This window comes from Chelon labrosus (assembly GCF_963514085.1).
Source record: "Chelon labrosus genome assembly, chromosome: 10".
NCBI lineage: Eukaryota > Metazoa > Chordata > Actinopteri > Mugiliformes > Mugilidae > Chelon > Chelon labrosus.
In genome coordinates this window covers 13,015,726-13,031,043 of record NC_140360.1, presented here as the reverse complement: position 1 = coordinate 13,031,043, position 15,318 = coordinate 13,015,726, and the positions used below count along the sequence as shown (strand labels likewise).

Here is a 15,318-nt window from a genome sequence, read left to right as displayed (position 1 = left end):
CGCCAGGCATTTTATAAGGCCCATTCATGTCACAATTTCAATAATCTATCAAATTCTTGCGCGTCTTTGAGTTTAAGTCATGTTGAAAGTTGAATCCTTATGTTCAGCTATGTCCCCAAAAAACAGGGAAAAATAATAATATAAAATTAAAAAAGAAAAAACATCTTAGAGGGGTAAAACTCAAGACATATTATTTGATAGAGCAGTTTGGACAATATTAAATCTAGCTGTTGTTTGAGTCCAGCGTGTCTACAGTCGTAAACAGTCCTGCAGTGTGTTGGTCCTCCCTGCCAGATGAAAGGCGCACGATGACGTCGCACTGAGACGCGCAAAGCGCCGTTTTTTGAAATTGTAGATTTTTTTTTCTTGTATTCTCGCGAGCTGCTGCAGACTATGGAGGCTAACTGCCCACTGGGGAGACAGCAGGCAAATGTGGCAAAGTGTTTATACAAGCAAAAGTCAAAGAGTGAACACACAGGGAAACATCAGCATTCCTCCTTATGGCGAGGGCACTGTTACAGAGATAACAAAGGCCAGCTAGTTTGCCTCCTCATCTGCACGGTAATGTTTAACGAAGACCACACGACGCGTTGTATTGAATCTATCTGCAGTTCACGACTTTTATTTTATTTTATTTCTTTTTTTAAAATATTTTACAGGGGAAAACTCAGTCGCATGGCGCAGAGGACTATAGAAAAAGCAGGGCAATTACCAGTGTTACAAAATCAATGAGAATATTTTCACAACAATCTATAATCTCTAACACATTGCAAATGCACTCTAAATCAGTCGCATGCATCTTTGTGTTCAAGATAGGACGAAGGAAGCAGAGAGCTTCAGTTTGTGGCACTGGCTGAGGCAGTGCAGTGTGGACTGGAGGGCCTCAGTGGCTTGTCTGCAGCGTTAATTGAATGCCCTTCAGACTGATGAGGTTGCATCTAATGCACAGCGCAAACTATTTCATTTTCATATTTTAGAAATAACTTCAGTCCATTATGAGTGAGGCTTTACCAGGCACACGCACACACACATACACACCTTCTGTACACACTGCTAATTTAAAGACGCGAAAATGAGCAGCAGGACTGATAAAGACAGTTTGAAAACACAGTGATCCTTGTGTCCCTTATGAAACGTCGAATATTCACACAGCTGTTTACAATTTTAAGGAGATCCCTCCAATCTACAACAGTAGACCTCATCTTACCTAAAATGAACTTCAACCAAACGTATTTAAAACTAGTAGACACTCACTGTTTTATTGACCAATATGATTAGCACAAGTACACTAAACTCCGTTTATTGCATTTCACAATAATCTGCTTTTTAACGGTCTAAACACAACATCAACACCACAAAACTAAATTGTAAATCAAAATCCTGTTTCTGAAATACACGAGGTAATTCACACATTGTTATTATCCTAAACATACAAGTTCAAGATCAATGGTGTGTTCCAGCTTTTTTTTTTTCATACCAAAAATAACTATTATTATAGTGATTTCCTTCCAGTGTTGTTTGAAATAAATAGATTGTGCATTTCACCTTGGGCAGCAGGGCAAAAGAATGGCCCACAATAACATTTTGATAAAATGTATATTTTTTTTCTACTTTTTTTCTTCCTTCATTCAAAACATTTTTTTTTTTAATAAAAAACATCATTTTAATTGAACTTCAAATAAATTAAACCCTGTGTCACGTAAAAATAATTCATCGGTGTTCGCAGTAATCCATGCTATATAACATGCATTTTATATAACTTTGGACTTAAAGGAAACCGCACAAGATAGCTACGAAAACAAAATATATAATTGTTCTATAAATAACCAGTTCTTTTTCTACCCCCAATCTCGGTTCGTGGTTTTATAACCTGGTAATATCCTCGCCATGCTGTGCTCCGGAGAGTTCGTCGGGGGCCCCAGTGTTAGTGGCCGAGGCAGCGGCAACAGCGCCGGCTGCTGAGCTTGTGTTGGACCCGGACGAGGAGGAGGTGGACCTCACTTTGGTGTTCGGCAGCCTGTGATCCTTTTTCCATTTCATCCTGCGGTTTTGAAACCAGATTTTAATCTGTCGCTCGGAGAGAACCAGGGTGTGTGCGATCTCGATGCGCCTCCGCCGAGTTAAATATCGGTTATAGTGGAATTCCTTCTCCAATTCTAAGACCTGCTGTCGGGTGTATGCTGTCCTAGACCGCTTGGGCTCCGTCCCATTGTAAGCAGAGTTCACTGGAAAAAAAAGAAGTGGAGAGAAAGGGAGACAGAGAAGGGAGGAAAGGAGGGGTAAACAAGAATGGCCTCAACTGAGATATGGCTCGAAAGATTTATTGGATATGAATGTTTAGCTGTTTGAGAAATTTAAATGGGAAGTTAAGAACTTCTCGGCGTAATGAGAGGACACTCACATCCAAGTATGAGCTAAATTATTAATGCAAGATTACAAAGCTCAGTTTTTTTTCCTTATTCATTTCTCCTCCTCTCTCTATCGCGCAATACATAACAGCAGAAGCCACATGGTGATACGGCTGCCCTGAGTATACCTCGGCTATAAAATTTATGGTGGGTGTAATTACCAATGCCGAGTCGTAAATCCGCCTCAATTGTGCCATTTCAAAGGCTTCCCTGCTATCGGAGCAGGGGCTGGCAACGAGATGGGAGTCAGAGGGACTGATAAAGGGAGGGAAAGGGAGAGAGGAGAGCAGGGAACATAAACACACAAGTTGCCTACCAGTGCTGACGTGAATTTTCTTCATCCATGGGTACACCACAGGCTGTTTGGAGGAGGCTGTGCTGTTTGGATGCTCCGGGGTAGCTTGGTTGCAGGCGGAGGTTGCGGCCGGTGGGGTGGCGGGGGACATGGACAACTGTGGGGTTTCACATGAAGCAGGTTGCCCTTTTCCTGTCAGTAGGTGCGCAGAATGGGGTATTCCATGTCCCCTTGGCGTGTCAGGTTCAGGGATGCTTGCACAGTTATACTGGCGCTCTTGGTAGCTCGCCCGCGGAGGATATAACTCCTGGTGGTGATGCTGGTAGCCAGAGTCCCTTGCGCGGCTGTAATATTCTGGACTATGCTCAGGGATGTAGTTATTTTGCGAATATTCCTCGCATGGAGGAAATTTCGGATCAATGTAGTTAGACTCCATCAAATACGAGCTCATGATCATTAATTTCTGGAGTGGAAAATAATTTTTCTAGCTTTGTCGTTTTTCTGCTCCATAAAGCCCTCCTACTTGCGAGCAGCCCTGTAAAGTTACTTTTACCACGTGACCCAATGGCCCAATAGCAGAGTGAGAGGTAGTTCCCGGATAAGGAACCAGAGGTATTTAGCATACCTACAGTCGCCATTGTGGGCACAAATCTCTCTCTCTCTCTCTCTCTCTCTCTCTCTCTTTTTCTTTCTCTCTCCCCCTCTCTCCCCCTCTCTCTCTCTTCACCCCCCCCTCTCTCTGGTTGTGTTACCAAGGCAATTGATCTTGGGGACAAAACTAGTAGCTAGTTGCTGACCAAGGAAAAAATAAAACAGGCAAAATACACTGGTCTCAATTATTCAAAGGGACAATAGGTGGTTCGCCAAGGATAAGGTACAACAATAGCAAACCAATCATTTTCTTAGTTTGCATGCCTTGTGTAAAGGTTGTCTGCTAATTAATGAAGGAACAGTCTTTAGCAACAGCACTTCAGCTGTGAAACAGATTAGGGCCCATTAATACACTTAACAATTAGCGCTGCTTCGGTTTGTTTCTAAAACCCTTTCGGCACCAATATTAGACTAAAAGGTTTAAATATCAGAGAGCACTTGAGAGGTGAGGTGCTCCGGAGGTGCAGTTGAGCTTTGAAAATGGGCCTAATAATCCATATACACAAAAAAAGACAGCCTGTCAAGACAAACATCTCATTTAACAATGAGATATTTACCTATTTGTGATTTGTTTAAGACTATATTCAAGAAAATTTGTAGGCATAACATAAAAATGTGACCAATTTAGAGGAGGACTATTCATTGGAAGCTGCTTCAGAAGCAAAAGAAGTACGGCAGCAAAAAGTTTTAGGATGTCATACAATAGGAAATAAGAATAAAATATTAAGAATAAAAAGCACGGTGGTCCTATTCAAAGGGACGTAAAAGGAAAAGCAGACAAGCCAAAATGCTTTAATAGCCGCTGCTTCTGAAAAGATCCAAGAATTATTCAGCAAATACCTTCTCTACCCAAATTCCTGTTTCATTATGAGAGTTGTGATGATAGATATAGCACAGCTGCAACACAGATGCAGACGAAATGGCAGTGAAACATCAGACCAACAGACCACACTGACATAATGCTAGCAATGTGATGTCACAGCACAGGACCGCTGTGGTGTCACAAACCGGACAACTTTGCAGAGTAGCATCCTTATTAAGTCACAAACCAGTCAGCAGTGAAACGACATCATTTTAAAGCTACAGTCCAGAGAACATCAGAATATTATAATCTGCTGACTTGACTGCAGAGAGCTAGTGTTGTGTCACTGTGAATTCCAGGCTAAATCTGATTGTTGCCGACCAGAAAGTTGCGTTGTGCCGCAGCTGTACACCCCCACATCTTATCAGAACGCCCCTCCTGTGCATGTAAGATAGTCCTCAGACTTGACTATAAATAGAAATAAAACCAGCGACCACATTCCTTAAAAAGCGGCTTTTAGTGGTAAAAGATCTTAGCTGTATTACTTCCCCCTCTGTATGGTTTCACAGCTTTGCAAAGCCTGTTATTTGCTACACATGTTGGGTGCTTTGTTATGGCCTAAATAAAAGCACAGAAACAATAAATAAATAAACTGACACGAATGCAGAGACTAACTGAGACTGGGAGATGATACAGCACAAGTACAACCCAAATTTTATGAAAGGAAGTGCTGAGGAAGACTTTGAGGAACGCAAGGTTGCTAAATATGTGGAGAAATAAATGCAACTGGTCTGTGTACAAACAGGTTTACACCGTCCCTCATGCACAAGCTTTAAACCACGGTCTCACTCGCCCCAGCTGTATACATATCACAAGCGAAAAGTGCATATGTCCAGCTGACATTTGGAGAGCCAGCCCCCAAATGTCACACGCCTGTCCTGAGTGAAGCACAGGCCATGGGCCACATTACTGGTGGTCTCATGTTGTATTGTAAACTGATACTGCCGGGTTGTATAAACTTGTCATGTGCTGAAGGCTTCTCATACTTATCTTAGAGTTAGCTGTAGGCAAAGAGAGAGAAGTTGACTCCCAGCTGGATTAACAGCCTCCCCACAACATACCGAATAAATGTCCATGTAATAATAATAATAATAATAATAATAATAATAATAATAATAATAATAATAATAATTCTTGTAGAGACAGTCAGCATAAGTCAATATTTTGGTCATAGCCATCACATTATAAGTTAGGGGATCTATTTCCACAGCAATAATTACATAATATGGTTAAAAACGACCTGAAATTGCATATCATATTTCTGGCTGTACTGTTTGTAAAGAATGCGCACGACATTTCTATTACCCTGGCGAGGATGTTAGAGGCGTTTTATAGAGCAATAAAAGCCGTAAATCAGTCACTTTTAAACGACCCCTGGTTCCTAACGTGTTTCAGAGGGTCTGACACAGTAGTAGCCCCACACTGCACACATGACTTTGCTCTCCGCGGCCTACCTACACAATCTATGGCTGTCTGGACTGTGAATACACTTTGTGACAGTGTTATTGGATTGCCTGTGCATGGATGGAGGCTGTGCGCATCATCACCGCGATGCTTGTATATGTGCAAAAGCAGGGGAAGGGGAGGGGGGGCCGAAGAAAGAAGAGGAGCAGATGCAGAACAATCCATTGGCTGGCGTAGTATTTCAGTTGCCCATGTATTCCTGTAGAGACGTATTTGCGATTGTTTGTACACCACACAAATTCGGTTCTACAGGGTACATATAGACAACTAATGCGTTTTAGGTTAGGCACTGCAAATGTGTTCAGTCAGCTCCAAATCGGATGCGTTTGAGAGTAGAGTCATGACAAGTATCAAGGCTGCAATAGAGGAGAAATGCCACACAAAGCGTGCGCCAAAGCGGGTGCTGTTCATCAGGATGCCACGAACGCAAATTCTCTGCTATTTACAAGTCTTACATTTACAAAACAAAAACAACGCATCCCTTTCCCCCCCAAAAAAAAATATCAGTGCACGCACACATACGCCCGCGCACACACAAACACGCCAACACGTCTGTGCAGAGGCACAGAAAGGCTCTCTTTTCTCAACATTCAATCTCAGCCTTTGAGGTACCTCCTATATGAATATTCAGTCACAAACACGACGGATACAAAGGGACGGCGTGACAGCACAGATGAAAAATAAGTTTCTATTGTTCCCAACCATTTCTTCTGCTTGCTATTACCATACTGACCGCTCGGTAACCTTTCTTGCTGCCACTCTGGAAGCTAATGAGAAAAGCCTCGGATGAAAAATGCAATATCAGACATGTGACCTGTTTCGGGGTTATTAAAAACAGCAAACATGCTCAGATTGTGAATCAATGGAATTGATTACAGTGGGGATGCGCACGGGGACTTCAAACACTGTCAAAAAACATCTCAATCTTTCTTCGCGCGCATCAATTTAATAGATTTTTTTTATTGAATAACAAAACAAACTAAGCCAGGGAACAGTCGACTGTGGAGGAAATTCTAATAAAGAAAATCTAACTCGTGTACACTTGGCTTTGTCATATGCTCATCTAAATGCAAGCTGTTTGTTGTGCGCCCAGCTAGTGTGAAAGAGCTGCACGCACACCACATACTCCCTCTCGCCCCATGCGCGCTAGAGGACGCATTTTAATATTAGTTAGACAGCCTGACCTGCGTTTCACCCCTCGCGTTTGACTGGTTCCAATAGTTCACTGCCAAGGATTATTGATGGAGAGACAGCAATGAATTCTTTCTCCCCACAAATGGCTTTCAGATCGTGCACCTAGTTCAATAACTAGTTATAATGTAGAAGTACAAAAAAATGAGGCCCTCGGGCGGACTAATTTGATGTTTCATTTGTTCATTTGAGAAATTGTTAAGCTTTCCTTCTCCCCCTACAAAATAACAGCAGTACAAGCGTGTTCACACATGTACATATGTAAACAAAATAAATCTGATCAAAACTATGTAGAGGCGGTTCTGTCCACGCATGGCTGTGTTTAATTTGGTGGCCGAGAGTACCTGACCTGGATGCAGAGGGTGCAGCAATATTCCGCTCCCTGATGAAAATGGTTACGATGCGCTTTTAATCAAAGCCTTAACCGAATAGCCCCCGCACGTTTACTCTTCCCAGGTGTAATAACGTTAAGCTGGATCGTCCAGTTAAAATAAAAAGTTTTAATGAAGTGCAGACAGACTGGAGACTAGTTGGATATGAGTGCTCTTTAAAAAAGGCAGCAGCCAAGGGAGCTGAGGTGGTTTTAGAAAGTGGATTCCCCACATAAACCACTGGCTGGTTTTATGGCAATGCTGTGGTTCATTAGACTCATAGTGCAGTGGTAAATCCAGCTAACCTGTGCAACAAGGATGTTACTTTACTGGTTATTAACTAGAGTTTGCTAGGTCCGAGCAAAATTGGATTTTTGAGACTTTATCTGGAAATCAGAAATGGGCCTTAAAAATCAGAAAACACCACCAGAATCCCCGAATAAATTCATTGAGGGTGCAGATGTCAGGACAGTCGATGTCAGAAGAGCCAGCTGTTTGCCTGCAGCCAAGAAACAAGCTGCGATTAAAGTCAGGTGGATATGCGGAACACTTACTGTGAAATCCACGGTGCCACCGATTTTGACCCGATGAACTGTCTGGAGAAGAAAAAAAAAAAAAAAAAAAAAACAGGAAGAGAAAAAATAAATTAGATTAAGAATGCTCCAAATAAGATTGTTAGAAAATAAAAATTGCGTCGAAACTAGAAAAATAAAAGGCATGGAAAAGAAATTCCACAAAATGTTACATTAATATTTAATTTTTAAAAACATGTATCAGATCAATAATTCAACCAACATTGGCTAAATGATTAAATAAGAAGCCCATTTGTAAAGTCGCACACAGTAACTCAAGCGGATAAAGCTAAAATGAATAGATGTTGGATGTATGTAATATATTTCGTTCTTGATCAGTTTAAACCTTTATTATAGCCTAAAACTAATATTAAAGAAATACAAATAAAAAAATGCGCAACAAATGACATAATTAATCGAATAGCCGTACATATTTATTTCACATTTTTTATAAATTCTGAATGTTTTCTTACAGTTAATCTCTCAGTCCTTAAATAAATAAAGGAACCCCTCTGATAGGATGCGTTATTATTTCTTGTAAACGATCCGTCAGTCTGTTATCCTCCGTTATCTACTGAAGGGAGTCTGTCCTAGAAACCCGTTGACATGTGCAAGCAGAACTGGGACCGAGGACAGAAATTTAGGACGGGTCATTTTCAGACAGTAAAACTAAATTTACAAGCATTTTGGTATTTCCTTGGGCAAATGTTCTATGAATAGAAATCCCTGGACTTCAGCGCGGCTGAATTATGGTGAGCAGTCAATAAAAAATCACGACTTTGTCTTCACATTGTAAATAAAATTCTTGCTGTGTTCAGAAACGATGTAATGGGACTTTATGGTTCCTATTTGGGCTCAGACAAAGGGAAGTCTGTGCTCACCCGGAAATGACCTCTGCGGATTGAATGATGGCAGTGTCAGCTCCACAGGTCAGAGAAAGGAATACAACAGCACAGAACATGGCAGTGAAAACGGATGTTTGTACTGTTTCACTTTTATTGAGGAGATATTCGACTGCTTTCAGCAGGAGTGTGTTAATTTAAGTGGGACAATTAAACAATATTTTCATTCAAATTTCCCAGCGGCTGAGATATCATGAGTGTAAAATTAATTCGATTATAATAAGCGTCATGAAGATGGCAAAGGACACATCCCAATGCCCTTCTACTGTATTTGTAAAGAGAAATTGCGTATTAGATTTATTTATTTATTTTTTTCCCTGGGTGAAAACAGATCTGTTCATTTTTATTTGTCTTATTTTAGTCTGAGAGTTGATGATGATTTTATCCCTCTGGTCTTACTTAATATAGAAATGAAACTGCTTAAAAACAGAGGAATATAAAATAAAACCTTGGGAAGATAAGAGCAATAATCAGTGCCCTGGCTCAGACACGTTGCCCCCACATTGTGTCACTCACACAGGAGCGTGTTACACAGTGCCCCCTATTGAACGTGTATAATTGATCCTGCAGAACCTGAAGACAAACCTGCAAAGACGTCAAATACTAACACTGATAAAATGACAAAGAACCATAGCAATATAACCAAGACTAAAGCGACCCATGGAGAATCCAGACTTTACAGGGCATTAAGGCAGATGACCTAATGTCTGCAGGTTCATAATCTGGATGAGAGCTGAATCAAAAACTTTCCTTTTCTATCATATTTAATTCTCACATTCAGCATCAGCCACTGATGCAGCATCACCACCAGCATGCGCATCTTTCACCTGTGAGCTAAACTACGCTCACCCAAAAGTATTTAATATCAACATTAGCCATTTAAAATTCCACACATTTATTTAAAAAAAAAAAACAGCGTTTCTAGATGAACCGCTTTCTAAGACATACGAGCAATTAATAGATACGCACTACAGAGCAGCAGAAAATTGGAGAGCTTATAAAATCACAGTGTCTCATCCGTCTCCAAGCTGATCAATTCAATAATATCGGGCCCTGTAACGAGGACAACGAGTTAAATAGTATATGTCATAAAACCAAATACGAGCATACGCACTGCAAGAAATGTGCATCTTTGTAAGCCATGCAACACGCCTGCCTCCAGTTCACACTGTTTTTCCGCATATTTGAGTTTGGATGATGCTATTACTGCGCGTCAAAGTGCCTTTGAATCTAATCTGTCCCTTGGCCCAGACATGACCCTAAAACAACAGGAACGCCAGCTCATGAGCGCAAACTGTAACCTTCGAGTCAAGGTGAAACAGTCAGAAGAAGCGTTTTAATCAAGTGGTTTTGCATATTTTAGGTCTTTTTATGCACGAGTGCAAAACTTAAACACAACATTTTAGCACCTAACAGAACAAAAGCCTAATTTCATCTTTAAAAAGCATCAAAAGTGCGTCCCTTTTAGTCTGATCCAGTGTACGAAACTGGACGAATTCATTTAGAATTAAAGCATTTTCCTTCACAAATTACAGAGAGAGAAATCAAGTATGTGTGTGTGTGTGTGTGTGTTTGAGGGAGGGAGAAATAGAAAGGGGGAAGGGAGGGGAGGGGGGTGAAGTTGGGCGCCAGATGATTTTTGATAGTTCTGGGTGACTTTACATTTTCCTCACAGTCCCTCCCAAATGTTTACTCTTACTGAGAGGAGAAACACGAAAAAGCAAATTGTTGAGTCTAACAAACTAATAGAGCAGCTCAAAACTGTTTCCATTAAAGTATTCGCTTTCTCTTTATTTAATAAGATTAAAATGTATTAGATCTATAAAGATGTGTTACACATAGTCCAGTAATCACAAAAATAACCATTCTCGGCTTTTGCATTTGTCTCCATTTCTGACCAACAAAATATGCAAACGCCACTTGAAATATATTTATGTTTAATTAGCATTTCGTGATTATTAAAAAAAAAAAGAAAGAAAGAAAAGAAAAAGAAAAAGAAACAGAGTGTAAGCATTCACTATCAATTAATAGCGTCCGGTTTGAAGCTAATCGGTTTAACACCCACGCATTCAAAGTCACACCAACATAAAATTAAGACGCTTATTTTTCACGCTGAAATAACGCTTCAGTGGCAGGCCTGAAGTCAAAGTTAAAAGCAACTTACTGCAGCAGCTCTCTGTCCTCCGCACCGCTCGACTACACAGTCCGGAGAAAGGTTCTGCATCCTCACTGCCACAAAGCCCTTTCTTCCTCCGATAAGGGGAAGCCGGCAGCTGCGATTCCGGACAGTTAAGATTATATATGATGTGTATATATCGAAGGTTTGTCAGCTCTTCCAGGCCATAAAACCCACTTAAATGACACCACGTGCTTCCTATGCACCATTCACAGGCCCTGCTTGGGGCAATTGGCATATGTAACCTTGTAAACTTTAAAATACCCTAAAAGAAAGACATAGAAAAAGGGATTGAATACATTGTCCACGTATAGGTTAGGCCTAACAGAGCGCAGAGAAAGTGGACGCTGCGCTCTCTGGTTCACATAGCCGTCAAGGAAGTTCAATAGGAAGCTATTAGTTTGAGAGGTGAGTTGATTTTTATTTTCTTTAAGTAGTGTTAGAGAGAAATTAACTAATAACCTTGGGCTGTGCTGCGGCATACTTCTGCTTGTACTAAAGCTGCTGCTGGATTCAGACGCACAGCAACTGGGATGATTTTATGTCCGCTAGACTACCGGATAGCGTTGTTTTAACTACAGTGCAATGTTGCCAGGATTAAAGAGCAAGGCGATATCATAAAGTGGCCATATGGCCTCAAAAGCGACGACGCGTCAACGTGCGGCCACAGGAAACCGAAGTTTTGCATCCATGTTGTGTTGTGGGCTAGTGTTATCACAGGCTAGTGTGTCCCTTCCTTCCCTGACAAAACAGGAAAAGGATTGTGCTTGTGGTGGAAAAGGGGCAATAAAGTTTTATGAGGGCCTTAAACTTCAGAGCGCGTTTGTCAGTCAAAGAAATTCAGAGGATTCCGAGTTAAACTGAAGAAATGTCACCAACGAGGAGAAAAGAAATTGTACTCTTATTAAGGCGGGTAATTAAAAAAAAAAAAAAAAAGTTAAATTCAGTCCACTTATAGCACAAAATATAAGCCACAAATAACAGAATGTGAATACTGACAGTTGGAAACTTCTTTACTTTTAATGAGAGTTTATTGGATACAATCAACAAACAGGCCATCTATCAGTTATTCTAGGCCTTGTGTTAACCAGGCACCTTAAGTTTACAAAGGAGAGGAGAAATAGTATCATTGCACATCACAACATTAGCACATACAGTCACTGACTTATACAGGATGATTCGGATTCACAAGAATATGACAGACAACGTGGATGATGCCTTCACAGAATACAACCATTCACAAAGACGTTGCTCCTTGAACACATCACACATTCAACGACATCCTAACTGCATCATATTAGAGAGTAAATCTAAAGGGAAAAAAAGAAAGAGGGTGAGAACTGGTTTCTACTGGTCAGGAACTATTTCACTGTTGTAGTCAGAATTATTATGTTTTGCCTTTATTTGATCCACTGAGCTTAAAGTTGTGTTACATGGCGATAAAGAGCTGGAAAAAAGATGCAGCCTACTACTCTTTACCTAATTAAGAACATGGGTTATTCGTTTTGTGCAGGTTTTTGGTGCACTGCAGACCAAAGCCTCGCAGCGTGAAGGACCCAGCTCCCCTCAACCTCTTGTACCCTTCGTGCAGTAAAGTGAGGTTATCATCGCATGGGCAGCAAATTAATTTAGAAATGTAAACCGATTGATCAAAGTGAGTGATATTCAATACATTAGGTCCCAAACTGCAGCAAGTGACACATAATTGGTGATGAAGCACACAGAGCGGTGTCATGATGTCATTGCTCCTAGCAGTTCATCCGAAGGTCAGGCGGCACTCCAGCACTGTGCAGAGTGGGGCTGAAAACGTGCTGCATGCACCCAGGCTCTCTGGCGCACTTTTATTCCTTCACTTTGATCTTTGAGTCCTTCTTCCACTTCATTCGTCTGTTCTGGAACCAGATTTTGATCTGCCTCTCGTTTAGACACAGAGTGTGGGCGATCTCTATGCGCCTGCGGCGGCTCAGGTACCGGTTGAAGTGAAACTCTTTCTCCAGCTCCAGAGTCTGGTAGCGGGTGTAACTGGTCCTGGACCGCTTACCCTCCGATTCTGAAGTGGTATTGAAATGAGTTAGCTTGCAGCAGCATTATAATGGCAAATAAATATAAATAATGGATTATGTCATTATATTGTTTCATTAAATCAATCTTGGTTATTCATTAAAAAAAAAGAGGCACTCCGAGCAAATAACTATTAATTTAGGTCCCCAATCACTTCCATTTCAAAGCTAAAATATTTTATATAACCTAATTTAATCTATATTACTTACTGCAGATCTGTGCAACTTATGTCTGATAGGGATGCTAACTACGTACGTCTTATAAATATATTCCAGTGAAAAAGGCTTTTACATCAAAACATTAAAAAAATAAAATAAAAAAACACATATAATTACTCAATAAATACTATATTTTATTAATATATTAAACTGGTTAATATGTGGGCCTCCCCGTAATCAGTGGCCTCGGCCTAATACGGCTACAGAAAAACGGAAATGTAAAATCTGAAGAAGTGGGATTAGAAAACTGAAAATGATCTTTTCCAGATATATTTTTTTTCCAATTTATAGACTTGCGCACACACAGGCTTGCAAAGTAAAGCAACAGGCCTGTGCTGTTGGACTGAAATAATTTCAACATCCCTGCTGTGTGCTTGTGGATGTTTGCATATGGAAGAACACAACACAAGAGTAGCTGCGTTTTTGCAGCAAATGTGCTCAGTGTCCATCTTCCAGACTGGTTTCAAGGCATGAAGAGGAGCATGCCTATTCAAATCTTTTAGAGGTGAAAAGTTCATGATTGGGTCAGGGCATTGGTGTTTCCCAGAGTTCAATTTAAGGCTAAAGCTTCTCCCACAGAGAATCTCGTGATGTAAAACATGAAGCTCGACTAAGACTACAAACGAAGCAAAGCAAAAACTAATACACAGAGCTGAATTTGTAATATTATTTCGTAGTTTTATCACACTTTCAGTTCTCTTATCCAATTATACCACCATAAATCACCGCACAGATCACCTCTTCACCGTAACAGAGCAGGTTTACGAGCAATGGATGCCTTTGTCATAAAATTTATGACCGCGAGTTTTTATTATTTCCTGCGTTTGGCCTATAAAACTCAAGAGGGACACTGGAACGGGCGAAAAGAAGTGTTGCTGCGTAAAGAGTGAATAAGGGAAAACATCTCAGTCGCACTTTAGAAAATAGGCAAACTTTACCGTGGCTCATGTGCAGTTTTGTCATCCATGGATAAATCTGTGGCTGCTGCTCACTGTCCTGACGCTGGTTCACGTTAATGTTTCGTTTCACCGACTGCGTGTTATCCGCGTTTCTGTCGCTCTCCTGGCTCTTGTTGCCGCCGGATTTTGCGCTCCTCTCCGGGTCTCTGTCTGCCCCTAGTCCCAGCAGCTTGCTGCTGCCGTAGTTGAGCCCGCTTGCGTCCACGGACGAGCTACTGGAGACCATGGTTATCTGTGGTCCTGACGGGAAAGGAGTATCCGTGTTGCCACGCAGGCTAGTTTTCATCTCCTCCCGTTGAACAGAGGTCGTGGGGACGGGACAAGAGAATATCCCGTTCACATTAACACCCTCATAACGGCTGGACCTGCGCCCAGATAGATCGAAACTAAACATAGTGTTAGGAGAAGTTGCCTCGCTTGTTTGCCTGAGACTGGAGCTGTCAACATAAGAGCTCATTGCAAACTGCCAGCGATACTTTCTTTTTAAACTAGACAGCACTGCGGGACGTATGTTGCGTTGGTTATTTCCTTATTTTTGTTGATCATTGCGTTTCTTTGTTGCCGCTTTTGGAAAATTCAGAGATGTCTGCCCTAAAAAAATAATCCACGATTTATAGGTGGAGTAGGCTTTGGTATCTTTTTTTTTTTTTTTAATTCTTGATCCGACGTGCGCTGCCCAAATATGGGGTATTTGTATGGGATCACGTGCACATGTTGGCCAGTCATAAATTGGCTTTGATACTCAATGGGGATATTGATGAATAGGAGAAACGTGTCCGGTAAACTTTGAGCTGTTGGTTGTTGAGGACCAGGCGGGGATCTTTAGCGCAAAAAGGGCAGGACAGTAAGACAAGAGCGTCATCTGGCGTCTGGTATGGGGCAGGACGGTGGGGACGGGTCAGAACTTTCTGCCACTGACGCACCGCGGGTCCAACATCAGAACAGAATAATAATAAAAATAATAATGATAATAATAATAATGACAACAACAATACATAATAATAATAGGTGAAATATATTTACGCATAGGACTTGAATGTCGCTGGAAGTTATAATATAGCTACGTGAATATTATAGTGTTTTGACTGGATACTGGACAATAGTTAATTCTCGTGCCTTTATTACCAATCAGAAAGCAATTTAGCGACTGTATCAGAAGCCGCATTTTTCTTAAATATAAATTCATTG

At 41.0% G+C, this 15,318-nt stretch overlaps 3 protein-coding genes across 7 annotated transcripts in view; all 3 read right to left on the bottom strand.

Annotated features, from left to right (window-relative positions):
* The window catches only part of LOC311494297 (homeobox protein Hox-C10a-like), a 59,181-nt gene that overhangs the window by 9,455 nt on the left and 34,408 nt on the right, over positions 1–15,318 (bottom strand). For 2 of the 5 annotated variants that reach the window (XM_084553274.1, XM_084553276.1), the window contains one exon: positions 7,797–7,838. The exons of 2 other annotated variants lie outside the window; for them this stretch is intronic. The gene's annotated coding sequence lies outside the window, so the exon portion shown is untranslated. The remainder of the gene's footprint in view (positions 1–7,796; positions 7,839–15,318) is intronic. One more of the 5 variants, XM_084553275.1, reaches the window with a different exon arrangement.
* hoxc4a (homeobox C4a) lies at positions 1,004–3,319 on the bottom strand. Its single transcript, XM_084553279.1, has 2 exons — positions 2,725–3,319; positions 1,004–2,225 (listed from the first exon to the last, which is right to left on the bottom strand). The coding sequence occupies exons 1-2, from the start codon at positions 3,158–3,160 to the stop codon at positions 1,864–1,866; spliced, it is 798 nt and encodes a 265-aa protein (XP_084409405.1). The 5' UTR covers positions 3,161–3,319; the 3' UTR covers positions 1,004–1,863.
* Positions 11,866–14,980, bottom strand: hoxc5a (homeobox C5a). The gene is made up of 2 exons (XM_084552781.1): positions 14,110–14,980; positions 11,866–12,942 (listed from the first exon to the last, which is right to left on the bottom strand). The coding sequence occupies exons 1-2, from the start codon at positions 14,585–14,587 to the stop codon at positions 12,734–12,736; spliced, it is 687 nt and encodes a 228-aa protein (XP_084408907.1). The 5' UTR covers positions 14,588–14,980; the 3' UTR covers positions 11,866–12,733.

Coding starts and splice junctions, on each gene's coding strand:
- hoxc4a (XM_084553279.1), bottom strand. CDS start 3,160: ATGATCATGAGCTCGTATTTGATGGAGTCTAACTACATTGATCCGAAA. Junction 2,226..2,724: donor GAAAATTCACGTCAGCACTG/GTAGGCAACTTG, acceptor TTTTTTTTCCAG/TGAACTCTGCTTACAATGGG.
- hoxc5a (XM_084552781.1), bottom strand. CDS start 14,587: ATGAGCTCTTATGTTGACAGCTCCAGTCTCAGGCAAACAAGCGAGGCA. Junction 12,943..14,109: donor AAAACTGCACATGAGCCACG/GTAAAGTTTGCC, acceptor ATACCACTTCAG/AATCGGAGGGTAAGCGGTCC.